Genomic DNA, 26284 nt, shown 5'->3' with positions numbered 1-26284 from the left:
GATGGCACCCGTGTGCCGTACGTGTTTCATATTGCAACGGATAGGAGAAGCTTTGCAATTTCATTGTTTCTTATCGTTTCGTATCGGAAAAACATAGAATGCACACTGATGACACACTGATGACAAACGGATGACACACTAATGAAAAACAATAATACCGGTACCTTTTTTTACGTACATGTTTTTTGTGGACGTGTGAACAAGGACCTTACGGGACTGGTTTCCAGTACTCCCTGTAGTGATTTTATTTATACCAGTAAATTTGTGCACACGTAATATTTGTGTGCTTCTTTTTGCTCAAACTTTATGATCTACTGGTGCATTTTTGCAGTTTTGAATAATGTGGCTCACACATTTGTAGAGAATAGCACAGCACAGAAAAAAATACTCTAAAAAAATGACAAATTATGAATCAGCCCATTGTGTCTATTGCTTGTTTGTTTTAGAATGAATTTGAAAAGCGAGACTAAATGGATTCATACACAATAGCTATATGACATAATAAAGTTTACTCAAAGGATAATAAAAAGTATATACATACATAGCATATACATAGGATGTTTATTCATATTGTTTTCTTATAGCCAATGATGGACAGGAACAAAGCAGATGAGCTGCCGAAGCTGCAATGTGGTTTTATTGATTTTGTATGCACATTTGTATATAAGGTAAGTTTTTTTCCTATTTATATGTAGCAAAAAAATACCAAAACCACAGCAGATATGATAACATATACTAGACTCACTTTGTTCCTTCCCTGATGATCCGGTGCATAAGCCCCAGTGTTCCTTCCGGTCTTTGACAAGTGGCTGGTACATAAGCCCTAAAATTGCAACACTAAATTAATATAATATATCATTCTTATCAGTCATTTGTAATGTTTTAGAAGACTAAATTGCTACCTAATACAAATGCCACTGATGCATATCAGTACAGCCTATTTTTAGGGAAACACCCTATAATGGACCTGAACAGTAACAGGGAACAACTCCACTATGCAATAAATCCTACAAAAGACACTACGGAGTATCAAAGAACCCAAAAAGATGTAAAAAGCGTAACAAATTTTATTGAATATTATACTCTCATAACAATAACACATATTACAGACAAGGGACACGTATAATACATGTACGGCAGATCACTACCACTGCAAGTAACACCACGGGTATAAAGGAAGGGCAATAGCTCAACAATGGCTGTAAGAGGCATATTCAATAAAATTTGTTACGCTTTTTACATCTTTTTGGGTTCTTTGATACTCCGTAGTGTCTTTTGTAGGATAAATTGCTACCTAGTATTAAAATAAAAAGTTGGTATTTATAAGAACAAGAATTATAATGAATATTGTTACGATTTCATTGACATGCATTATGGATGTCCTGAGGGAATTTATAAGCATTGCAGAAGTACTGAGATCCTCTAGTGCTTAAGGTACCGTCACACATAGCGACGCTGCAGCGATACCGACAACGATCCGGATCGCTGCAGCGTCGCTGTTTGGTCGCTGGAGAGCTGTCACACAGACAGCTCTCCAGCGACCAACGATCCCGAGGTCCCCGGTAACCAGGGTAAACATCGGGTAACTAAGCGCAGGGCCGCGCTTAGTAACCCGATGTTTACCCTGGTTACCATCCTAAAAAGTAAAAAAACAAACGCTACATACTTACCTACAGCCGTCTGTCCTCGGCGCTCTGCTTCTCTGGTCTGGCTGTGAGCGCCGGGCAGCCAGAAAGCAGAGCGGTGACGTCACCGCTCTGCTTTCCGGCTGACCGACGCTCACAGCCAGTACAGGAGGAGAGCAGAGCGCAGCGCTGGAGGACAGACGGCTGTAGGTAAGTATGTAGTGTTTGTTTTTTTACTTTTAGGATGGTAACCAGGGTAAACATCGGGTTACTAAGCGCGGCCCTGCGCTTAGTTACCCGATGTTTACCCTGGTTACCAGCAAAGACATCGCTGAATCTGTGTCACACATGCCGATTCAGCGATGTCTACGGGGAGTCCAGCGACCAAATAAAGTTCTGGACTTTCTTCCCCGACCAGCGATCTCCCAGCAGGGGCCTGATCGCTGCTGCCTGTCACACTGGACGATATCGCTAGCGAGGACGCTGCAACGTCACGGATCGCTAGCGATATCGTCTAGTGTGACAGTACCTTTACATTTCTTGGTTAACCTTGTTATTGACAAGTGATAATTTCAGCTTGGATTAAGAACAGCCATCGATGGAGAATCTGTGGTAACAATGGTATATTAGACAAGACTTAACCCCTTTCTGCCATTAGACGTACTATTCCGTCCATGTGGGGTAGGCCTTACTTCCCAAGGACGGAATAGTACGTCATAGGCGATCGGCCGCGCTCACGGGGGGAGCGCGGCCGATCGCGGCCGGGTGTCAGCTGCTTATCGCAGCTGACATCCGGCACTATGTGCCCGGAGCGGTCACGGACCGCTCCCGGCACATTAACCCCCGGCACACCGCGATCAAACATGATTGCGATGTGCCGGCGGTGCAGGGAAGCATCGCGCAGGGAGGGGGCTCTCTGCGGGCTTCCCTGAGACCACCGCAGCAACGTGATGTGATCGCGTTGCTCCGGGGGTCTCCTACCTTCCTCCCTGCAGCAAATCCCGGATCCAAGATGGCCGCGGATCCGGGTCCCGCAGGGAGGGAGGTGGCTTACCAAGTGCCTGCTCAGAGCAGGCACTTGGTAACGCTGCAGCGCTCTGGGACAGATCAGTGATCTGACAGAGTGCTGTGCAAACTGTCAGATCACCGATCTGTATTGTCCCCCCCTGAGATAAAGTAAAAAAGTTAAAAAATTTTTTACAAGTGTGTAAAAAAAAAAAAAAATCCTAAATAATGAAAAAAAAAAACATTATTATTCCCATAAATACATTTCTTTATCGAAATAAAATAAAAAAACAATAAAAGTACACATATTTAGTATCGCCGCGTCCGTAACGACCCGACCTAAAAAACTATCCCACTAGTTAACCCCTTCAGTAAACACCGTGAGAAAAAAAAAAAACGAGGCAAAAAACAACGCTTTATTATCATACCGCCGAACAAAAAGTGGAATAACACGCGATCAAAAAGACGGATATAAATAGCCATGGTAACGCTGAAAACGTCATCTTGTCCCGCAAAAAACGAGCCATCATACAGCAACATCAGCAAAAAAATAAAAAAGTTATAGTCCTCAGAATAAAGAGATGCAAAAATAATTATTCTATAAAATAGTTTTTATCGTATAAAAGCGCCAAAACATTAAAAAAATGACATAAATGAGGTGTCGCTGTAATCGTACTGACCCGAAGAATAAAACTGCTTTATCAATTTTACCAAACGCGGAACGGTATAAACGCCTCCCCCAAAAGAAATTCATGAATAGCTGGTTTTTGGTAATTCTGACTCACAAAAATCCGAATAAAAAGCGATCAAAAAATGTCACGTGCCCGAAAATGTTACCAATAAAAACGTCAACTCGTCCCGCAAAAAACAAGACCTCACATGACTCTGTGGACTCAAATATGGAAAAATTATAGCTCTCAAAATGTGGTAACGCAAAAAATATTTTTTGCAATAAAAAGCGTCTTTCAGTGTGTGACGGCTGCCAATCATAAAAATCCGCTAAAAAACTTGCTATAAAAGTAAATCAAACCCCCCTTCATCACCCCCTTAGTTAGGGAAAAATAAAAAAAAAATGTATTTATTTCCATTTTCCCATTAGGGTTAGGGCTAGGGTTAGGGCTAGGGTTAAGGCTAGGGCTAGGGTTAGGGCTAGGGTTAGGGTTAGGGCTAGGGTTAGGGCTAGGGTTAGGGCTAGGGCTAGGGCTAGGGTTAGGCTTAGGGCTAGGGTTGGGGCTAGGGTTATGGTTAGGGCTAGGGTTAGGGCTAGGGTTAGGGCTAGAGTTAGGGCTAGGGTTAGGGCTAGGGTTAGGGCTAGGGTTGGGGCTAGGGTTATGGTTAGGGCTAAGGTTAGGGCTAGGGTTAAGGCTACAGTTAGGGTTAAGGCTACAGTTAGGGTTCGGGCTAAAGTTAGGGTTTGGCTTACATTTGCGGTTGGGAATAGGGTTGGGATTAGAGTTAGGGGTGTGTCTGGGTTAGAGGTGTGGTTAGGGTTACCATTGGAATTGGGGTTAGGGGTGTGTTTGGATTAGGGTTTCAGTTATAATTGGGGGGGTTTCCACTGTTTAGGTACATCAGGGGCTCTCCAAACGCGACATGGCGTCCGATCTCAATTCCAGTCAATTCTGCGTTGAAAAAGTAAAACAGTGCTCCTTCCCTTCCGAGCTCTCCTGTGTGCCCAAACAGGAGTTTAACCCAACATATGGGGTATCAGCGCACTCAGGACAAATTGGACAACAACATTTGGGGTCCAATTTCTCCTGTTACCCTTGGGAAAATACAAAACTGGGGGCTAAAAAATAATTTTTGTGGGAAAAAAAAAGATTTTTTATTTTCACGGCTCTGTGTTAGAAACTGTAGTGAAACACTTGAGGGCTCAAAGTTCTCACAACACATCCAGATAAGTTCCTTGGGGGGTCTAGTTTCCAATATGGGGTCACTTGTGGGGGGTTTCTACTGTTTATGTACATTAGGGGCTCTGCAAACGCAATGTGACGCCTGCAGACCATTCCATCTAAGTCTGTATTCCAAATGGCGCTCCTTCCCTTCCGAGCCCTCCCATGCGCCCAGTGGTTTACCCCCACATATGGGGTATCAGCGTACTCAGGACAAATTGTACAACAACTTTTTGGTTCCAATTTCTTCTCTTACCATTGGGAAAATGAAAAATTGGGGGCGAAAAGATAATGTTTGTGAAAAAAAATGATTTTTTATTTTTACGGTTCTGCATTATAAACTTCTGTGAAGCACTTGGTGGGTCAAAGTGCTCACCACACCTCTAGATAAGTTCCTTAGGGGGTCTACTTTCCAAAATGGTGTCACTTGTGGGGGGTTTCTACTGTTTAGCTACATTAGGGGCTCTGCAAACGCAATGTGACGACTGCAGACCATTCCATCTAAGTCTGTATGCCAAATGGCGCTCCTTCCCTTCCGAGCCCTCCCATGCGCCCAAACAGTGGTTCCCCCCCACATATGGGGTATCAGCGCACTCAGGACAAATTGCACAACAACTTTTGGGGTCCAATTTCTCCTGTTACCCTCGGGAAAATACAAAACTGGGGGCTAAAAAATATTTTTTGGGGAAAAAATGTTTGTTTTATTTTTACGGCTCTGCATTATAAACTTCTGTGAAGCTCTTGGTGGGTCAAAGTGCTCACCACACCTCTAGATAAGTTCCTTAGGGGGTCTACTTTCCAAAATGGTGTCACTTGTGGGGGGTTTCAATGTTTAGGCACATCAGTGGCTCTCCAAACGCAAAATGGCGTCCCATCTCAATTCCTGTGAATTTTGCATTGAAAAGTCAAACGGCGCTCCTTCCCTTCCGAGCTCTCCCATGCGCCCAAATAGTGGTTTACCCCCACATATGGGGTATCAGCGTACTCAGGACAAATTGTACAACAACTTTTTGGTTCCAATTTCTTCTCTTACCCTTGGGAAAATAAAAAATTGGGGGTGAAAAGATAATTTTTGTGAAAAAAAAATATTTTTTTATTTTTACGGTTCTGCATTATAAACTTCTGTGAAGCACTTGGTGGGTCAAAGTGCTCACCACACCTCTAGATAAGTTCCTTAGGGGGTCTACTTTCCAAAATGGTGTCACTTGTGGGGGGTTTCAATGTTTAGGCACATCAGTGGCTCTTCAAACGCAACATGGCGTCCCATTTCAATTCCTGTCAATTTTGCATTGAAAGGTCAAACAGCGCTCCTTCCCTTCCGAGCTCTCCCATGTGCCCAAACAGTGGTTTACCCTCACATATGGGGTATCAGAGTGCTCAGGACAAATTGTGCAACAACTTTTTGGTTCCAATTTCTTCTCTTACCATTGGGAAAATAAAAAATTGGGGGCGAAAAGATAATTTTTGTGAAAAAAATGATTTTTCATTTTTACGGTTCTGCATTATAAACTTCTGTGAAGCACTTGGTGGGTCAAAGTGCTCACCACACCTCTAGATAAGTTCCTTAGGGGGTCTACTTTCCAAAATGGTGTCACTTGTGGGGGGTTTCAATGTTTAGGCACATCAGTGGCTCTCCAAACGCAACATGGCGTCCCATCTCAATTCCAGTCAATTTTGCATTGAAAAGTCAAATGGCACTCCTTCGCTTCCAAGCTCTGTCATGCGCCCAAACAGTGGTTTACCCCCACATATGGGATATCAGCGTACTCAGGACAAATTGTACAACAAGGTTTGGGGTCCATTTTTTCCTGTAACCCTTGGTAAAATAAAACAAATTGGAGCTGAAATAAATTTTTTGTGAAAAAAAGTTAAATGTTAATTTTTATTTAAACATTCCAAAAATTCCTGTGAAACACCTGAAGGGTTAATAAACTTCTTGAATGTGGTTTAGAGAACCTTGAGGGGTGCAGCTTTTAGAATGGTGTCACATTTGGGTATTTTCTATCATATAGACCCCTCAAAATGACTTCAAATGAGATGTGGTCCCTAAAATAAAACGGTGTTGTAAAAATGAGAAATTGCTGGTCAACTTTTAACCCTTATAACTCCCTAACAAAAAAAAATTTTGGTTCCAAAATTGTCCTGATATAAAGTAGACATGTGGGAAATGTTACTTATTAAGTATTTTGTGTGATATATCTCTGTGATTTAATTGCATAAAAATTCAAAGTTGGAAAATTGCAAAATTTTCAAAATTTTCGCCATATTTCCGTTTTTTTCACAAATAAACGCAGGTAATATCAAAGAAATTTTACCACTATCATGAAGTACAATATGTCATGAGAAAATAATGTCAGAATCACCGGGATCCGTTGAAGCGTTCCAGAGTTATAACCTCATAAAGGGACAGTGGTCAGAATTGTAAAAATTGGCTTGGTCCATAACGTGCAAACCACCCTTGGGGGTTAAGGGGTTAAAGGGGTTTTCCCATGAACAAAGTTAATTTTAAAGTTTCTTTTAATCAATACATCTTGGAATAATAATAATTTCCACAATTGGATGTGTTTAAAAAAATGTTCCTGTGCTGAGATAATCTTAGAAATGTTCCCCCAATGTACTGTGTAATGGCCGTGTCTGACCGTGCAGGAACATGGTCTGATCATACCACAACTTCTGGGTAAGCATGTATTGTATGAATCACTATTTGATTTGGAGTGACTATGGGGTACTGCCTTTTGGCACCCATATACTTTGTCAGATTCCTTTGCCATTTGGGCATTATGGAGTAACGATCGTCATTCATGGATAGCCTGCTCGGGATGCATTTAGCTTTTCCTTCTTAACCCAGCTTACCTTCATGTCTCCTCCAGATTTCCGCGCTGTGTAAGCTACATTGTCTACTTTTACTAACTGATTTATATGTGTATTTGTTCTAATAAACGTCTTTTCAATTATTATTATGTTTTGCGGGACTTTTATACTCCTTTTTCTGTCTTATTCCATGTATTTTGGAGCTGTCCTGTTAACCCAGTGATTCTGGGTACTGACTTTGGGAGAGTTTTACTTCCTTACTCTCGGCCGCAACTTAATTGTATGCTTGATGATTATTGTATTGAACACAAGAAAATACAGACTGATATTTGCTTCCCCTTTCACACCCTTTCCATGATCTTTGGGCATATTAAATAGTCCCTTGCTTTCCACCAAAGCAGCCTTTCTGAAAAGGGGTCCTGTAAAAGGTATTGCCATCTAGTAGTAATGGAACCATGGACCTCATAGTATTTGCATGGAATTCCTTTATGATATGTTCTCCTTTGCTGCTACTTATTCATGTCCATAAATGCTCATACTAAAAATGGAAGATTACACTCATTCCCAGTGAGCTTGACTGTCAATACTTCCTATCTCTAGGGAAAGGAGACAACACTGATTATGTCTATATTCTATAATATCATTATTAATCTTGATTACCATGACATATCCAGCTCTAATCTTTGTTCTCCTCCAGGAATTCTCAAGATTTCATCCAGAGATACAACCAATGTATGACCGAATTCTCAACAACAAGAAGGAATGGAAGGCATTGGCCGATGAGTATGAAGCCAAAATGAAAGCTCTTGAAGAGGAGAAGCAGAAAAGAGAAGGCAAACAGCCTGCAAAACAAGGTAGAGATATAGCACGCCATGGCCATCTGACTTATTGAGCAAAGATCTAGGATTATATGGTATTAATGTTGTCCATTGTTTTCCATCTTAAGTATCACAAATCTGTTTTATGAATGTAGACCAGGTTACAATGAAGTACTTATACTCCACAAAGGGTCTTTTGATTCATTATCATTACCAAGCTGACTTTAACCCCTTAAGGACCAGAGTTTGACAGTGGCATTTAACATGTTAACAGCCGCCGGTAGATCACGATTCCACCCGCGGCTGTTAGGGGCACATGACAGCTGATCAGATCAGCTGTCATGTGCCAGAGAAAGGTGCGGGCTCATCGCCGAAGCCCACCCCAAACAGGGGGAGGCATCGAATGACGGACACTGCACGTCATTGGACATTAAGGGGTTAATTAACAGTAACTGTAAAGAGCTCTCTATTGTTATGGCTACAATCATGTCTTATATTCTCTAAAACTAAAACTAAGTCCAGCCTATGCCCCATGTCATGGTTCTCATGGATTTATTTCTGACTTATAAAGAATCACTGGATCAAATGAAGTCGCTGAGTGTCGTATAACTAGAAGAACATACTCATGTGACCAGTATCCCAATGTTTCATATAATCATGAGTTCTTCTTGTCTTTACAGCCCCTGCTTCGACAGGGAAAGAAAATGGAGGAAACGTCCCAGTAACTGATCAGGCACCCCAGTCAAAAAGTTGTTCTATCTTATAAAATTGTAAATATTTCATCCATTTTTTGTTGATTTTTCTTTTTTTCATTTTCTAAGTAGATTATGGATAATGTTATTTACTGCTGATTTAGTTTGAGTACTGCTAAGAATTATGACTTGTATATTATAATTGCCCCACAACTATGCAGTGTCCATTTTATAGATTATAGTAATGTCTCCTATATTAACATTTGTTTTTCACTGAAATAAAAGTGAAGCTGCAAAGCTGCAATCAGAGCAGAACCAACTGGTATATGCTGGTTACTAGTCTTATATTCCTGAAATTGTTAACAAAGGTGCATTTTACATTTTTATAACATGGTTTTCCATAGTCTCTTTTTTTAGTTAAACCTTGTATTCACCATGAAATAATTCTGCAACATCTATTTCTAAAATTTTGCAATGTGTCATTCTTCTGTTATTTCTTCTGTTAATGTGTATTATTAAATTGACAGCTGACTGTTTCCATTCCCCATATCAATAGGGTGTACACTGTCTGATGCTGTCAAAGATCTGATAGAGTCAGACCGTATAGGAAAATACAATACAACAATACAAGGAGAATGGTAACACACAGTTGTAAATTTATGCTTGCATATCCAGAAGAAATAATAGTGGATTGGCATAAGAAAGACGTTAAAAAAAATGCTTCAGAGATGCTTCATCAATAATAGAGCTTGACATGCATCAAATTTGCCCACATAATTTAGCCATAAAGCCTTACATTAAAGCCTTGATACATATTCATGTTCTTAACTACCATATTACCAATTAGTTAAAAAATATACGGTCACGACTCTGTTGTCAGGTGTCCTGGGACCAGGGACTCCTTCCATGTCTCTAATGCTAGGTGCACCCTAGCACGCCCTGTTCTCTGGGTCAATTCTGAAGGTGAAGATGCCAGGGCCACATACCTTGCCTTAGCTCCTGAATCTGTCCTCAGTCTGTACCCTTCCCCACCCAGGGAAGAGGGGAGTAGTAGTACACCAACCAGACTAAGAAGGTAATACTAACAGGGTTAATGGAAATACCAAACATGCAAATATACACTCACATATAAGAGGTAAACACTGGGTAGTGGAGTATGAGGTAAAACCAAAGTAGGAGAAGTAAAGGGAAAAACTAAAGGAGATGGAAAGGGAACAACTTTCCTCACAACCATGCAGCATAAGCTATCTCTGATGATGTGTGTTAGCCAGGACCCAGATTATATAGGGGATAGGAGTGGCTTCGAGCCTGCGCTCCCAAAAGAGCAGATTAACCCCTGCTCTGGCCAAAGAAATTATCACCATTTAAGAAGGTGAAGCGCTTCAATTCAGCACAGAAGTAGGAGAACTGAGACGCTGCAGTCCTCTGGCTCCTCTCCATTGCGGTAACCCTGTGACATATACATTTTCTTGGGATTAGAGAAAAATATGAATTTTGTCAACAAAAGGACAGAGCTCCTCAAATAGATGAAGGAACTCCTTGACTATAAAGGGGCATACTGACTGGCAAATCAATCTAAGGGACAGATGTTGAGTGTTGTACATTCTTACTTTTAAATACTATTTTTTTTATACACATGTTTTTCTTTAGCTTTTCTCATAGCTCAACATATCCCAAGATGAGTAACATGAGATTATACTCTGGGAGTTGTTTAGGCAAATGTGTTTTTCCATACCTTGTATCTTAGGTTGGCATATCTCAAGATGAATCACAAGGGTTGATACTCTGTTGAGAGTTGTTTTTTTCCTAACCGTTCATCTTAGCTCAACATATCCCAAGATGAGTGACATGAGATGATACTCTATGGGGAGATACAGATGTTTTTTCATTACCTTTTTTCTTAGTTTGGCATATCCCAAGATGAGTGACGTAGTATGATACTATGTTGGGTAATGTTTATGCAGATGTGTTTTTTCATACCTTTTCTCGTAGCGTAACATATCCACAGTTGAGCAATATTCGATGATATTCTGTTGAGAGATGTTTGTGAAGATGCATTTTTATTTCTCTTTTCTCTTAGTTTGGTATTTCTAAAGATTAGTGACACAAGATGATACTCTGTTGGAAGATATTTATTCAGATGTGTTCCTTACCTTTTCTCTTCTTTTGGCATATTCAAAAATGAAAGAGCAGGCCGGAGCGAGCCATCCCCTTGCCCACAGACGGCGTACGTGCAGGCTGTCATGACAGTGGTTTGGGAGCAGAAGGTTAGAGGGTGGGGTTATTTGTCAGGAGGGGGGTTGTATGCATGAAGAGGGGGTTTATAGGGAAGGGAGGGGGTGGGGCTTACCAGTTCCCGCTCTGGAGGCCACACGAAGATCCCGCCCTGTTGTGTTGTAGGGTTTTTCGGGTATTTGTTTTTTGGGTCATGGTGGCTCGAGGCGGTGGGAGGGGACATGGTTAACCCTTCAAGGTATTTTGGTGCTCCCGAGCCTGGGTTGCAACGGCTGGGAGTAAATTTATGGTCTGTTTTCTGTCCACTCTCTATTATGGTTGACCACCAGTTTGGAGCTTCAAGGACTCCTCCCCACGTTATTTTAGATTTTACTGTTATTTGTATGTTTATAATAAAAGCCACTGTGGCCAATTATTATCCAAGTTTAGAGTCTGACGTTATTTGGATTGGGTTATTCGGCGACAAATATGGGGTTGTTAAGGACAAAAAGGGGAAAATTCCTTCTGGGTATCGACCAATAGCAATGTCATGAAACCAGATTATAATCTACTGGGAGATGTTTATGCAGATGTGTTCTTTCTTACCTTTTCTATTAGCCAAACATATCACAAGATGAGTGACACTAGATACTCTGTTGAGAGATGCTTATGTAACTGTGTTCTTCATTACCTTTTCTCTTAACTCAACATATCCCAAGAAGAGAGACACAAGATAACGTTCTTTGTGGATATGTTGATGCATGTGTTCTTCCTTACCATTTCTACTAGCTTTATATGTCCAAAGGTGAATGGCACAAAATGATACTATATTGGGGCATGTTTATGCATGTTTTCCTCCCTACCTTTTTTGCTGTTTTGACAAATCCCAAGATGTGTTATGAAATGATGCTCCTTGAGGTCGATCAGTGGTTTAGGTGGGTTACAACCTGTCAAGTATTTTAATTTATTGATTTTGTGTGACAAGAAAGTTGACTCCTTTCAAAATTCATGCAATGGTAAGGTCACACATCTCTTTAGATTTTTTTAAGACCATTTTAAATCATATGACTTGAGCAGCCCTCAAAGAGCACCTGAACATACAAAATCGATGCCAGGAAAATACCTAATATAAAGAGGCATTATGACCCATGTTACTTGACAAAATGTAACTCTAAGCTACAGATCAATACTAGTAGGTAGGAAGAGTCCAATGCCTGGTTGGATGATCCAAAAAACAATTGTTTTTTAATATTTTTGTAAATGAAGAGTCAGTTTTTGTTTAATGAAAACCTTGGTAGCAAGTTCCATATAACTTCAAAAAGTCAGAAGGAGACTAGATGAAGGCTGTACAATGGCTTATGATCCTTCAACAACATGCTAACTTCACCTTTCACTTTTGCACCCTCCATCCCGTTGCTCTCCGTTCGCTATCCGATCCTCTGTGGCATTGCATCTCTGACCGAGTGTTGACCTGGACCATGCACAGTAAACTCCAGCGCCTAATTGCGGTTATAAGCCCTGGCCTAGAAAAAACCCCAAGCTATAGATGCGGCACAATGGGGGAGTGGAGGACAGGATTGGACAGTGAGCTGAATTTTTCTAAATTACAAAAATTCCACTCAAATAAATTCACCCATCTCTAGTCCTTAGGCAAATGAAGAATATCATTTCTCTTTGTAGAAGTAGTTTGGTTTCAAAATATTATTCTGTATTCAGTGTACTACAAGGAATGGAGCCTCTCATATGAGGAGAGGTTGGAAAAGTTGGGCTTGTTCAGCTTAGAAAAGAAGACACCTCTGAGGAGATCTCATTTACATGTATAAATATATGTGTGGTCAGTACAAAGATCTGGCACATGACTTATTCCTTCCAAGGACCATGCTGAGGACTAGGGGGGACTCATTACGGGTGGAAGAAAGGTGATTCTGACAGATAAATAGGAAAGGGTTCTTTACAGTTAGAGCAGCCAGACTGTGGAATGCCGTACCACAAGAGGAACTAATGACAGACTCTATAACAACTTTTTAAAAAGGACTGGATAATTCGATGCTTTCCTCAATACACATAATTTTGTCGGTTATGGTTAATATAGTGACAAAATGCGCAATTGGTGAAGAAAGGTTGAACTTGATGGGCCTAGGTCTTTTTTCCAACCTATGTAACCTGTCCCTGCAAATTGTATAATTATGCTACATGTAAATAATTCAAGGAATGGAAAGTACATTTTTTGGGCTAGATTTTACATCTACATACTGTTTAGATAATGTAGTTATTGACACTTTTGTATAGCATGCTGATTGTATTTGTACCTTCTCACTTCTATTTCTAAATTCATCTTGAATAAAATAAGACCTCTGCTCTTAGCTATTGCTTGTGGATTCAGTTTTATAGTATGTTATGGTTATTTCTACCATTCGCAGCACCACATACCCATGCCGCAGTCAGCACAAATTGGATACTAATGGCACTTCAGAAGTTCTAATCATCATATTTGACATGCAATGCGAGTACAAACATTACAGAAGCACTCCTGCCATCTAAGTTTTTATCCTCTTAATATATTGGAGTCATCATGTAGAAATTCTCTTTTCCCTGCATTTATCATCCCCCTCTTCACCTCATGACCCAGCTGCTCCCTCCTCCCATGCACTTTTGCAGTGATTCATGACTCATACAGAGAAAATCTACCTCCTGTTTCTACATAGAGCTTACAAGGATTTAGCTAGTCAGTTTTTAATCACATGATGTCATATACCTAATGGAAAAGAGAATAATTCACTGAGTAGAAAGGAAACATGAGCAATTGTAAGTACACAGTGCTATATAATATGGCAACTGCAATGTTACGAGGATAAAAATTTTAATTGGAGCGCTTCTTTAAGTCTGGGGAAGAAGAGTCTCAGAATAATGCATCTGCCAGAAATTACAGCCGTTCTGCATGTGCTTTAGGTTAGGAATTCTAAAGCACATGTATTAAAGGTTATTATATGTAATGTTTAATATTTATGGTAGGGGCAGTAGTACGGCTGCTCACTTACCTGTTCACACCAATTTTCTGGTTTAGAAAACACATACCTATTAGCAGGGCAGACACCAGCTTTCCTGCTGCCTGTGGTGAAAGTTGTGATGCCACCCCTCCTTGCAGTGCAAATCAATATACAACTGCAGTGATAAAACACAGTTTTTTAATTTTTTGGGGGGAAAGGGTACCGTATATTTTTACACTTTTGTACTCTCAGTGACAGCATGATTCACAAAACATAGGAACTGGGGTGCAGAAAAAGGGATGAAGTATTTGGTTTAAACAGAAGTTAGTTTGTTCATGAAGGGCATGAGAGCAGTTCAGAAATAAATGTCTGCAGGCAACAGTGAAGCATGGTGGAGGTTCCTTGCATGTTTGGAGCCACATTTCAGCAAATAGAGTTAATCAATGGGGTCACAAATGCTGAGAAATACAGGCAGATACTTATGACCTTAATCGCGGCCTGTCTAAGTATGGCTTCTGTAGACCTCAGTTTTATCACAATCAATATCATACAAGCCGTGAGCAAGGTACATGAGGTATTGAAACATTGCCTCTTCTGCTGAGTATTAAATGGCGACTTCTCAATAAATTCATCTCCGTGAGTGCTGTGGTTAATCTGTGTTTACACCAAATATTGATTAGATATACATTTCTCCATTGCTCATCACTGCATTTTGCCAATTGAAAAAAAACAAACTATTAACACTTCTAATTTTGAAAGAATACCTACTTTTTTCGACACCTGCCTAAAACAAATGTCATTAATGTCACAATGACTAGTTATAAACATGAGGTGCTTAGCGCATAAATTGTCAAACTTGAGTGTCTCCACCAGCCACGACAAGGAGTACCTTTTTATCCAATATAATTCTATCAGGCCACAAGTCTACAAGTGTACAGGCCAAGCATCTGGAAATTTTTGGATATATCTCTGATGGAGGGACAAAATCAGTTGAGTTTTTCCAAATGCCAGGATTTTCAGTGTGTTGCAATCATGTACCCGATTGCAGCAGTGGGACATTTTTTTTTATTATAGTAGGAAGTGGTGGGATTATTCTATTAACATTTTGCCTTTAGGGACTGGTAGAATCCTTACCAGCAGCAATCCAGCCAACAATGTCAAACCCGTTGTTCAATTTTGATTATTAAGACACACCTGCAAAACCGTCCCGTATCAAACTTTGGTTTTTCTTTCCTATCTTTTATTATCGATTGTCTACCCCAATCACAGATATATTGATGGATTGTGTTGGAATCAAATTTTTATAGATATGGCATGGAAATATTGAATTTCCATTGTGCCATGTAATGTCTCTGAAATGGACTGGAGAGGTCCAATCAACGTTTCACCAATTATCTCTCCCTGCATATATATGTACCCCTTTACTAGGGAGGAAACACGTGAACATTTGCTCTTCTTTTAGAAGTGGTTGAAATACTGTGAGGTGTCCAGTGATATCAGTGATAATCCCCTTTTAGAGATGGCATGGGAGAGTGATTTACAGATCATGTCCCAAGCCTATCTCACCAGTTTCCCACACAAATTTGCATTCTCTTTCAATTCCTGGTTTCTGGCACTGCGAGTTCTCCTTCTTGAGTGACAATTTTCGTGAGTAGCAGAGCTGTGATATTGATAGAACTATAAAGCTCTGCAACATTTCTGCTGTCAGTGCTGTGTACTGAGTGCTTAATGCTATCATTATATTTGCATATAGAGATAACAGGGCATTTGAACAACCACACAGCTTTGGACAGTGAGAGCCATGATTAGGAGACTTGTTCTTAAAGCTGCAGGACTAGTAATTTTGCAAGATTTATAAAGGATGACGGTCAGGAGCTAAGAGGGAGGGGAGGGAGGTAATTGCTGTAGAAAAATCAAAAGGCTGGAGATAGCTAGCTGAGATGTAGCTAGGGCCGTACATTTTGTTCTTGCATTTTTCTTGCCCGTCCCGGTACCGTATGTTATAACCCTTCATGACCTTGGGATTTTCCATTTTTCCGTTTTCATTTTTCGCTCCCCTCCTTCCCAGAGCCATAACTTTTTTTATTTTTACGTCAATATGGCCATGTGAGGGGTTATTTTTTGCGGGACGAGTTGTACTTTTGAACGCAATCCCACACTTGTTTTTTGATTGGCTTTTTTACTAGGTTCACTAAATGCTAACTACGGTTAGCACCGGACACGAATAGCAGTTACTTTCCGCAGTGACGCTGTAGAATGGGGCGTAACATTTCAACACCGGATATGTATATAGCGTCGTCCTACTACAGGTCATTGTAAGACCCGTTGAAGCGCAATCAGTGCGAAACGGCCGTAGTCTTAAGGAACCACAGTTTCTCCCTGCCGCTTTTTCGATATGTTTGTATCATTGCCACAATAAAGGACGATCACAGCAGTTGGTGAGTGCTCTCTTTTCTTATTTGATTTTTTCTGTCGAAAAATGTATTCACTAAATGCTAAAACTGATGATTCTCCAGGTCATTACAAGTTCATAGACATCAAACATGTCTAGGTTCTCTTTTATCTAAGTGGTGAAAAAAAATTCCAAACTTTGCTAAAAGAAAAAAAAAATTGCGCCATTTTCCGATACCCATAGCGTCTCCATTTTTCATGATCTGGGGTCGGGTGAGAGCTTATTTTTTGCGTGCTGAGCTGGCGTTTTTAATGATACCATTTTGGTGCAGATAAGTTCTTTTGATCGCCCGTTATTGCATTTTAATACAATGTTGGGGCGACCAAAAAAACATAAATCTGGCGTTTCGAATTTTTTTCTCGCTACGCCCTTTAGCGATCAGGTTAATCCTTTTTTTTATTGATAGATCGGGCGATTCTGAATGCGGCGATACCAAATATGTGTAGGTTTCATTTTTTTTTATTGATTTATTTTGAATGGGGTGAAAGGGGGGTGATTTAAACTTTTATATTTTTTAATTGTTTTCAAATTTTTTTTTACTTTTGCCATGCTTCAATAGCCTCCTTGGGAGGCTAGAAGCTGGCACAACTGGATCGGCTCTGCTACATAGCAGCGATCATCAGATCGCTGCTATGCAGCAGAAATGCAGGTGTGCTATGAGCGCCGATCACAGCAGGCCGGCATCAGTAACCATAGTGGTCTCAAGGACCTCTATGGTTACCATTCTGACGCATCGCTGACCCCCGATCATGTGGCAGGGGTCAGCGATGCGCTCATTTCCGGCCGCCCGGCCAGAAGCTCCGGTTAAATGCCGCTGTCAGCGTTTGACAGCGGCATTTAACTAGTTAATAGCGGAGGGTGAATCGCGATTTCACCCACCGCTATTGCGGGCACAGGTCAGCTGTTCAAAACAGCTGACATGTCCCGGCTTTGATGCGGGCTCACTGCCGGAGCGCTGCATCAAAGCGCGGTATCTGACCTCGCACGTACTATCCTGTCCGAGGTCAGAAAGAGGATAATGTACATTTATGTATAATGTTATGTTTTACCTTTGACTACTGCTACTGGGTATGTTTCATAATGTACATTTATTACTGCTGCTTTGTATAAGATGTTCATTGTTTGTCAAAGGGAAAGTGTAGTACCCAAGTTTTGCCACAAGATGGGGTTCATTATAGTTTTAGATATAGCACTGTAAATAGTTAATATAGGAGGGGTCACTGTGGTTAGGACAGGAGGACTTCCTGATTATAGTCAGTTGGGGCCGGGGAGCCCGTACCGTCCAGAAGGGCTTATAGCCCTGGGGAAGACACAGTGATTCTGCATCGTTCAAGTATAAGCCCAGCCATTCAGGGACAGTGGAAAGGCTACAGCAGTGGCAGCAGTAATAGCATTGACAGGGAGTGAAGAAGCTGGAGCTTCGGTGTGGTCACAGAAGAATAGACGGGCAGAACACTCATCATGTTGAGTAATACTTCGAGGGTTGATGCTCTCATATCCGGGGTGAAATGGACGATGGAATTCCCAATCGGTGTAGGGCTGAACAGGGAACACACTGAGGAGTCGTATGATACGGTTCGACCCGGGAAAGTGCTTAGTGACAAAAGGAAGAGTGCAGGGAAAGTGGAAGACGAGTGCTGCTTGAAACATGGTATTAATGCTGTTACGGCAATGGATGTGCTGTGTCCTGAAGTCAGTAACGTTGTTCAGTTAAAAGTTGCAATGGAGTGTGTCTCAATTCATGTGAAACCGATTATAGAAAGTTTAGAGCAACGCAGAGAAGACCCTGATGCCACAGTGAGAGAAGACACAGGTATGCAGAGTAATGGACACTGTAAATATGTGAAGGGAGGTCAGGGCACTGATATACAAAAATTCTCGGTTATGACTACGGCTCTGGCTGCCTCTCACAGAGCTACTAGGCCTACCTGGCCAAGGTCTGGGCCAGACATAGATGCCGAGCTCTATGTAAACCAGTAATGATCAGTGAGCGTGCACGGATAAGGCCATATCCGAGCATGCTCGGGTGCTAACCGAGTGACTTTGGCGTGCTCGAAAAATATTATTGTTTATTAGGCTGGGTTCACACTGCGTTACTAGCAGCCCGTTAAACACATACGTTAACGGGCTGCTGTTAACGCAAGTGCCGTTATGGCAGCACGCTAGCGCAGATAGAGCATCTGCTAGCTCTATCTGCGCTAGTGGTGACGGACCCGGAAACGCTGCATTCCGCGTCTCAGGGTCCGTCACTCAATGACGGCACATGGCTAGCGCACGCAATGGGTGTGCGCTAGCGATGTTTCCGACATTGCATTCAATGGCGGCGCTAGCGGACTACGTTACCCCGCGTTATGCCACGGTGTAACGTAGTCCATCTCACGGACGCCAGGAACGCAATGTGAACCCAGCCTTAGTTAATCCCTGCATTTGTTGCGGCTGTCAAACAGCAGCGGGAGCTCGAACATATTATTCAAGCACGGCAAAGTCACTCGGTTAGCACCTGAGCATGCTCGAATAACACCTTATCCGAGCACATTCACTCTTCACTAGAAACCAGCTGCACACTATGAAAAGATAAAAAGCTCTCATTGCAGTAGAATGACAGCAAGTTTGAAAATAAGCAGGTTTGCAATGGACTTGCTTTTCTGCTAACTAAAGCAATTTAATACCATTAAAATACCATTTTAAAATTTTGCTTTATGATAATGCAAAAAAACACAAAGGACAAATTACTCTGAAGACACAGGTTTAGTGGTTAAACTTTTACCATCCACGGTTTAGTTTTATTCATAGGCTGAACACAATTGCTATTTACAGTACATGAACGTAGAGATTCTACAGTTTATTTTTGTAATGTAAACAAGAAACTCCTTATCCAGAGGAATAGAATTTGAGTAAAATAAGCCAGTCCAGAAAGTATTTACACAATTTAAAATATATTTTATACTCACTGGATAGTACACTGATCAATTTTGGTTAAATTATCTACGAAACTATAGGATTTGACAATGTAAAAATACAATAAAACATTCTCTTTATAAGGTAGACAGTTAAAATCACACTAAAAGTAAAAAAAAGGAAATGGCATAGCAATGCATACCCATTTTAAAGATAAATGTACATAAATAAAGATGCAACTAAATTTAGAAAATGAAATATAAAAAGAAAAAAAAAAAACTACCATGAATAAAATAGCAAATAAATCATTCATACATATTAACCATTAATTCAATAATTAGCAGTGTTCTTTAAAAAAAATAGATTTATCCTGTAATTATAAATAACACAGCCGATGTGGTGCGGCAAAAACCCATACACCTTCCTAGTGAAATGCCTTAAATTATATACAAAATATCCATCATCCTTATGTCATTAGTAGTAATGCCCCATGCACCGCGATCTAGATTATTGCATTCTAGATTTCAAGCTCGGGAGCACGTTTACCCATCGTCAAGCACCAAACCAGCAATATTCCTAACATGGTCCAAATGGTGCCTCCAAAAACGGAAAAAATGGGTCTTACTAACATCAGTTAGGGGGGACACCTGCTAAGAATGGATGGAATTTTCTTCTATACTATTGCTTAGGATCAGTAACGAATAAGAAACAAGACAAGGGCTTAGAACAAGCTGGAGGGAAAATAAAGCAAGAAATGGACAACTATATACACGGTGGAAGGGAAATGAATTTAAAAAAAAAATCTGTGAAAATGATTACATTTTGGGCAAATTATGACAAAACCAACACCACATCCAAGCAACGGACACAATCAACATTGAGAAAAGAAAAAATCTCACTAACAGGTATTAATAGACGCTATAGTCCATTTTTAAAACACATCTTATTTTATAGAGTAATAAGCGTTTTGATTTTTTTTTTCGATGCGCTCGCCACTTGACGGAAATAGTAATGCTGACCCACCACATCTAGTAATGAACGTTGGCTCGGTCAGATCAGCTATTCCCACTCTTACAACTCACAACTTAAGGTGACGCGGAGCAGCAACATTGCTTTTCCTAAAATTAGACAGAAAATGTGGAATTCGCAAATTCATAACTATTTGGGATTACTAACATTAAAAAAATAATTCAGTGGTTTCATAAAAAAAGGAAATATCCCAATAGGTTAAACTAGAAAGTAATACTCCACTTTTGCCATATAGAGCTACAAGGTGCATTTATATACTTTGAACAGTAAGGGAATACATCTTGTTCTTGGAGATACCCTAAAACGACCTCTTATCTGCACACGTGGTTATGGCTTCCTCGGGTGTCTTTCAATCCATCCTATGCGATTCTACAGTATGTCGACAAAATTTGCCTAATGTTAATTAAGTAGAAGCTTCTGGCGACAACCTCATATATTCAGATACCGCCAACATTGACGGTAAGTGATGTCATTAAGTGATGTGACCGAGCATGGTGCAGTGACATCGCCAACCCAAGACCGCTCCTAGCCATACAAAGGCTCACCACATTAATATGGCGACAGTAAATACGATAGGTTCATACGCTGTCAATGAAAGACCACACAACAGGCTATTACATAGTGTTAATTAATGGGCATCAACATTTTCACCCAACAAATACATTGGATGAAGAACGTCAGTTCTAGATTTAGTATTGCACGAAAGCTATTGAAGATTTGATGATCATTATCCCATTGGGTGGTGACGCTTTCATTTGGGAATATTTGATCGGGACTTTTTTCAGCATACTTAGTTTCGCAGTTGCGAAAAAAACAAAAGCTAAGTACGGTATATCCCAACCCAGATTAATAAGTGACTATTCGCACATCCCGTCAATGAATTTCTTTTAAAGACACCATAAATTCCTTGTCACCGTCATCACAGGCCACGATCTACCATGAAATACATTCATAGGTGTTAAGTGCACACCATGTCAATAAACAATGATAATCAAGCATGGCCTATCAACATAGATACTATTGGTGGACCTGCAATGAGACTACCTGTGCGTGTACGCGTTGCATAAGTGCTGGACGATAAGCTTGCTAAATAATATCTAAAGGCCTCGTGGGAAGAACGTTTTACCCTTCCTAAATCCCCCAGATTCAAACACCAGTTTTTTGACTAAATATTCGCGAAGGCTTCTGCCGTCATGTCAACGGACGTAGCTGGTCAGCAAAAGGAAGCACTACCGGACGTTAGAAGCAGGAGGTTCGCCGGCCATGTATAGGCTACAACGAATCGCTTACCTGCCACTGAAACAGCCCCCCAAAAGCTGAATTATTGATCTTTAACCCTTGCACTATTAAATCCCCAAATGCAACATATGTGCTTTGTGTAAACTGTAGACATCTATTCGGAGAATATTCCACATATTGTTGTCAAAACTATCAACACGGCACAGGACATAACGACTCGCCCTAAGGGCAACATTATATTCATATATATTTTTTTTATATATATTTATATTGTATTCTACAGTAAACTATATAGCAATCACATGTAAACATCGTTGTTGTATGGGAATACTATGACAGATAAAGGCAGATCTACAATAAGGTGTTTGCCAAAGAGGTATGTTCAATCCTGGGATTCGCTGGAGCTGCTGGAAACTTTGGCAGAAAGTAAAAAAATAAGAACGGAGATACCTACCGGTAACTATTTGAAAGAAGTAAGGCTATGTCTCCTAAACTACGCGTAATGGCTTAATCCTACATTCTATGCTACCCTGGTAAACATATAGAACACGGCTTCAGAAGTCGCAAGTGTAGACGGATGGCCGCTATTTACAACTCTCCCGTGTCATTGGATAGAATGGCTTTTATACTACGCTAAAATGTTACCACCAGAAACACTTGCGTCTCCGTCGGGATATGGCGGGCATTATTCCAGCTGTGTATTGCTGTCAGTCATGTCATGAGACCATGAATTCACTGCATATCATAAAGTGAGAAGGAGGATAATCTCCTCGGTTAATCTTTGGGAAGAAGTCGTACTGTACGCGACGTTATCAGAAATACTGGATTTATGGGTACATTTAGGACACCTGAACTGCAAATTCTGCAGGCGTTCCGACTTGCTATTGTGCGTACTAGCAGCAGATGTTGCCGATCGGACAAAGAAACGGCATCGTCTTCTGATGGATGTCCACAACACACAAGTTCTCAGCATCATCTCCGATAAAGGAATGTCAACGTCATATTAAAAAGTATTAGGTTCATTAATTCATTGCATGTTGTGCGCGTTCCAAACTGGCTCTCAAGTAATACATAAGGGAAGAGGTTAAGAAAAAAACAGGAAACAGAAGGAAAAAGGAAAGCACAAGAGTGCGATCCGGGATCATTACTATACCATGACACATATAGATGATCTTCAGACGGTTTCAATGCCCCAGTCGTCCAGATTTACAGTGATTCGCAACGATTCTTAACGTTTTAGGATTAAATCTGATCTTTTGCAAACACCTCACTAGAGTGCATAGTTCAAAATGAAGCAAACGACAAATATGAAATACAGTACGTGTGAACCATAAATACATTTTCTTTTTTTTTAGTTTAAGAATATACATCTTTTCTATTAAAAGTAGTTTTGTAATCCAGACTATTCACAAAAGACTTTTTTTTTTTTTTGTGGCAATTTGTTTTACACACTACAGACAAAAATGTTATGGAGAACACAGCTGCAACCACAAGGGAAGAAGGAAGGACTTTATGTCTACAGACGCACCCGAAAAGAAAAAAAAAAAGCAAGGATACTCAAATGTGGCAGTGAGACAGCAACACCATGGGAAGATCACATACAGAAGCAGCTTTGTTCAATGTAAACATCAATTTAAAAGGATAAAGTCGTTTGTATCTGTATTCCACTTTGTTTCGAAAAACGTAAACATGTCGGAAGTGCCTTGACTGAGGTATTGAGGTACTCCTCCATAATAAGGCTGTCATCGATGCAGACTTCTCTGTGCCTCCTTAAGCAAGCTGTCAAAATCCATCGATTCGTACTTGCTCTTCATCCCAGCCGAAGACGGCTCTGCCGCACTTGAATCTGAGGATCCAACAAGAAAAGAAAAAAGTTATGACGGTTCGGCAAAAATGTGAAATGATTCATTCATCCATTGTATTTCAGCTTTCCTCGAAGAAGGAGTCCACAAAAGGAGGAGAACCAAGCAAGTGCCGAAAGGTCCCCTCGTTAAAATAATCAGTGGAAGATTGCCACTAAAAAAGATCTACCAGAGAGTTCAGTAGAACCATTGTCTGCTATAACAGAGGCTAAAATGCAGTTGTGTTCTAAACGTAGGAATGAGAGGAGGGTTAAAGAGGTTGTCCATCTTATGGGGACATATTTTTTTTTACTTAAATGCCTGTATATTGGGCTAAAAAAATCATTTTTGCATTTGGTTTCCATTAAAAATGCTGCATCATTTGAAATTATGCAAATTTTTAAACGAATCCCAAATACAAAAAAAAATTCTCCCCAAAGGTGGACAACCCCTCAATTTAGGTTTGTTAGCTAGTGATGAGCGATCGTGCTTGGAAAAAGTGTAATTTGAGCACGCTCGTGTCCTAATTGATTATTTTCAGCGTGATCGAAAAATATGTTCGAGACCCCGCGGCTGCAGTCTCGCGGCTGTTAGACAATCCCCGCATGTGTTGCAGCTATCAAACAGCCGTGAGACATGCAGCCGCAGGGACTTCAACGTATTATTCAAGCACGCCGATGACACTCGGTTAGCACCAGAGCATGGTCAGATAACCTTATCCCAGCACATTCGCTCATCACTATTGTTAATGCTAGATGAGCTGTATCACACTGGTAGAAAACCCAATCCCATGATATAAGTTTCCAGAAACATGTAACTTACATGGCTATTAAATTTACCTAGATCAGTGTATTTGGTCCAAAAAAAATGTCTGAGACCTCCGCAGCTCATATGAAAGGAAGGCTCATTCCTTTTTCTCAGGGAAGGACCCTTCTTTAAAGACAACGCAGCATCCTCATGATACCGATACGTGATCAAGCCAAACTTATCTCTCCTGGAACATAAGACAGGAAGGGTAAACCCCAGGCCTACTAAACTGATTGAGGATCATTTACAACCCAGCACATGTCTGTGGTGAGCTGAGGACTGCTCCTCCGCACACTTGTACCTGCTTCTGCTGAGAATCAGACATTCAGTGATCTCTCCAAAGACTTCAAACCTCCTCTTCAGCTCGTTAGCAGTAATGCTGTTGGAGGGGCTTCTGATGCAGACGAGGCGCCCTTCATCCTGTGGAGAGAAGACAACACAAGTCACAGTTTAATTACTAGAGTGAAGGTTCATAGGTAAAAAGTGGGCGCATGTAAAAAACATTCTCTCACCTCAACCTCTGGTTATGCGCTTTCTATGATTTTGCATATTCTAGAAATTATACAGACAATATGCCAGGAAAACAGGTTGTCCAGTAAAAAAAAGTATAACCTATCCACAGGATCACCTGGATTTTATCATCCACAGGATCGCTTGGATCTTATCACCTATCCACAGGATCGTCTGGATCTCATCAACTATCCACAGGATCACCTGGCTCTCATCACCTATCCACAGGATCGTCTGGATCTCATCAACTATCCACAGGATCACCTGGATCTCATCACCTATCCACAGGATCGTCTGGATCTCATCAACTATCCACAGGATCACCTGGATCTCATCACCTATCCACAGGATCGTCTGGATCTCATCAACTATCCACAGGATCACCTGGATCTCATCACCTATCCACAGGATGGCCAGGATTTCATCACCTATCCACAGGATCGCCTGGATCTCATCACCTATCCACAGGATTGTCTGGATCTTATCACATATCCACAGGATCCCCTGGATCTCATCACCTATCCACAGGATCGCCTGGATCTCATCACCTATTCACAGATCCCCTGGATCTCATCACCTATTCACAGATCCCCTGGATTTCATCACCTATTCACAGATCCCCTGGATCTCATCACCTATCCACAGGATCACCTGGATCTCATCACCTATCCACAGGATGATAAAGAAAATAACCTTCGGCACTCAAAATCAATTTCACAATTGTTTCTTTCTTGAAAAAAAGATATTTATTTATCTTCAACACTCAGCCGATATTCATGAACAATAGACATCAAAATCATCCAACATTTCGGCAATTTTTGCCTTTCTCAAGGAAGTCTTTACATAAGGATTAATTGCCAAGATGTACCAAAAGCCGTCTGGCTCACACTTATAATAGCACTGTAGCTGTGCACGCGGTCGGCATGTGTCTGATGATGTCGGGAGGTGGTGGGCACACCACTTTTTGGTACATCTTGGCAATTAATCCTTATGTAAAGATTTCCTTGAGAAAGGCAAAAATTGCCGAAACGTTGGATGATTTTGATGTCTATTGTTCATGAATATCGGCTGAGTGTTGAAGATAAATAAATATCTTTTTTTCAAGAAAGAAACAATTGTGAAATTGATTTTGAGTGCCGAAGGTTATTTTCTTTATTATATGACTACTAGCTGAAGAGCCCGGCGTTGCCTGGGCATAGTAAATATCTGTGGTTAGTTATAGCACCTCACTTCTCTTATTTTCCCATCACACCTCTCATTTTCCCAATCACATCTTTCATTTTACCCTCACATCTCTCATTTTCTCCCTCACACCTCTCATTTTCTCCCTCACTCCTCTCATTCCCCCCTAACACTTGTCATTTCGACCTCACATCTGTCATTTTACGATCACTCCACTATTTTCCCTCACTCCTCTCATTTTGCACTCACACCTTTTCATTTTCACCTCACACCCCTCATTTT

At 40.8% G+C, this 26284-nt stretch overlaps 2 protein-coding genes across 4 annotated transcripts in view; one reads left to right on the top strand and one right to left on the bottom strand.

Moving 5' to 3' along the window:
* PDE6A (phosphodiesterase 6A) overlaps positions 1–9156 on the top strand; it is a 155777-nt gene extending 146621 nt beyond the window's left edge. For 2 of the 3 annotated variants that reach the window (XM_069764158.1, XM_069764160.1), the window contains exons 20-22: positions 585–668; positions 8031–8187; positions 8832–9156. In XM_069764158.1, the coding sequence (XP_069620259.1) occupies positions 585–668; positions 8031–8187; positions 8832–8917 (327 nt within the window). In that variant the 3' untranslated portion in view covers positions 8918–9156. The remainder of the gene's footprint in view (positions 1–584; positions 669–8030; positions 8188–8831) is intronic. The other variant, XM_069764161.1, reaches the window with a different exon arrangement.
* A 13859-nt stretch (positions 9157–23015) lies between these two features.
* The window catches only part of PPARGC1B (PPARG coactivator 1 beta), a 118677-nt gene continuing 115408 nt past the window's right edge, over positions 23016–26284 (bottom strand). Inside the window, exons 10-12 of the mRNA XM_069764157.1 lie at positions 24612–24730; positions 24343–24497; positions 23016–23508 (exon numbers count right to left, since the gene is read on the bottom strand). Coding sequence (XP_069620258.1) covers positions 23405–23508; positions 24343–24497; positions 24612–24730 — 378 coding nt within the window. The 3' untranslated portion in view covers positions 23016–23404. The remainder of the gene's footprint in view (positions 23509–24342; positions 24498–24611; positions 24731–26284) is intronic.

The sequence above is a fragment of the Ranitomeya imitator genome, chromosome 4, assembly GCF_032444005.1.
Source record: "Ranitomeya imitator isolate aRanImi1 chromosome 4, aRanImi1.pri, whole genome shotgun sequence".
NCBI lineage: Eukaryota > Metazoa > Chordata > Amphibia > Anura > Dendrobatidae > Ranitomeya > Ranitomeya imitator.
Note: the sequence above shows the minus strand (reverse complement) of the source record. Positions and strands in the feature narration are given on the sequence as shown.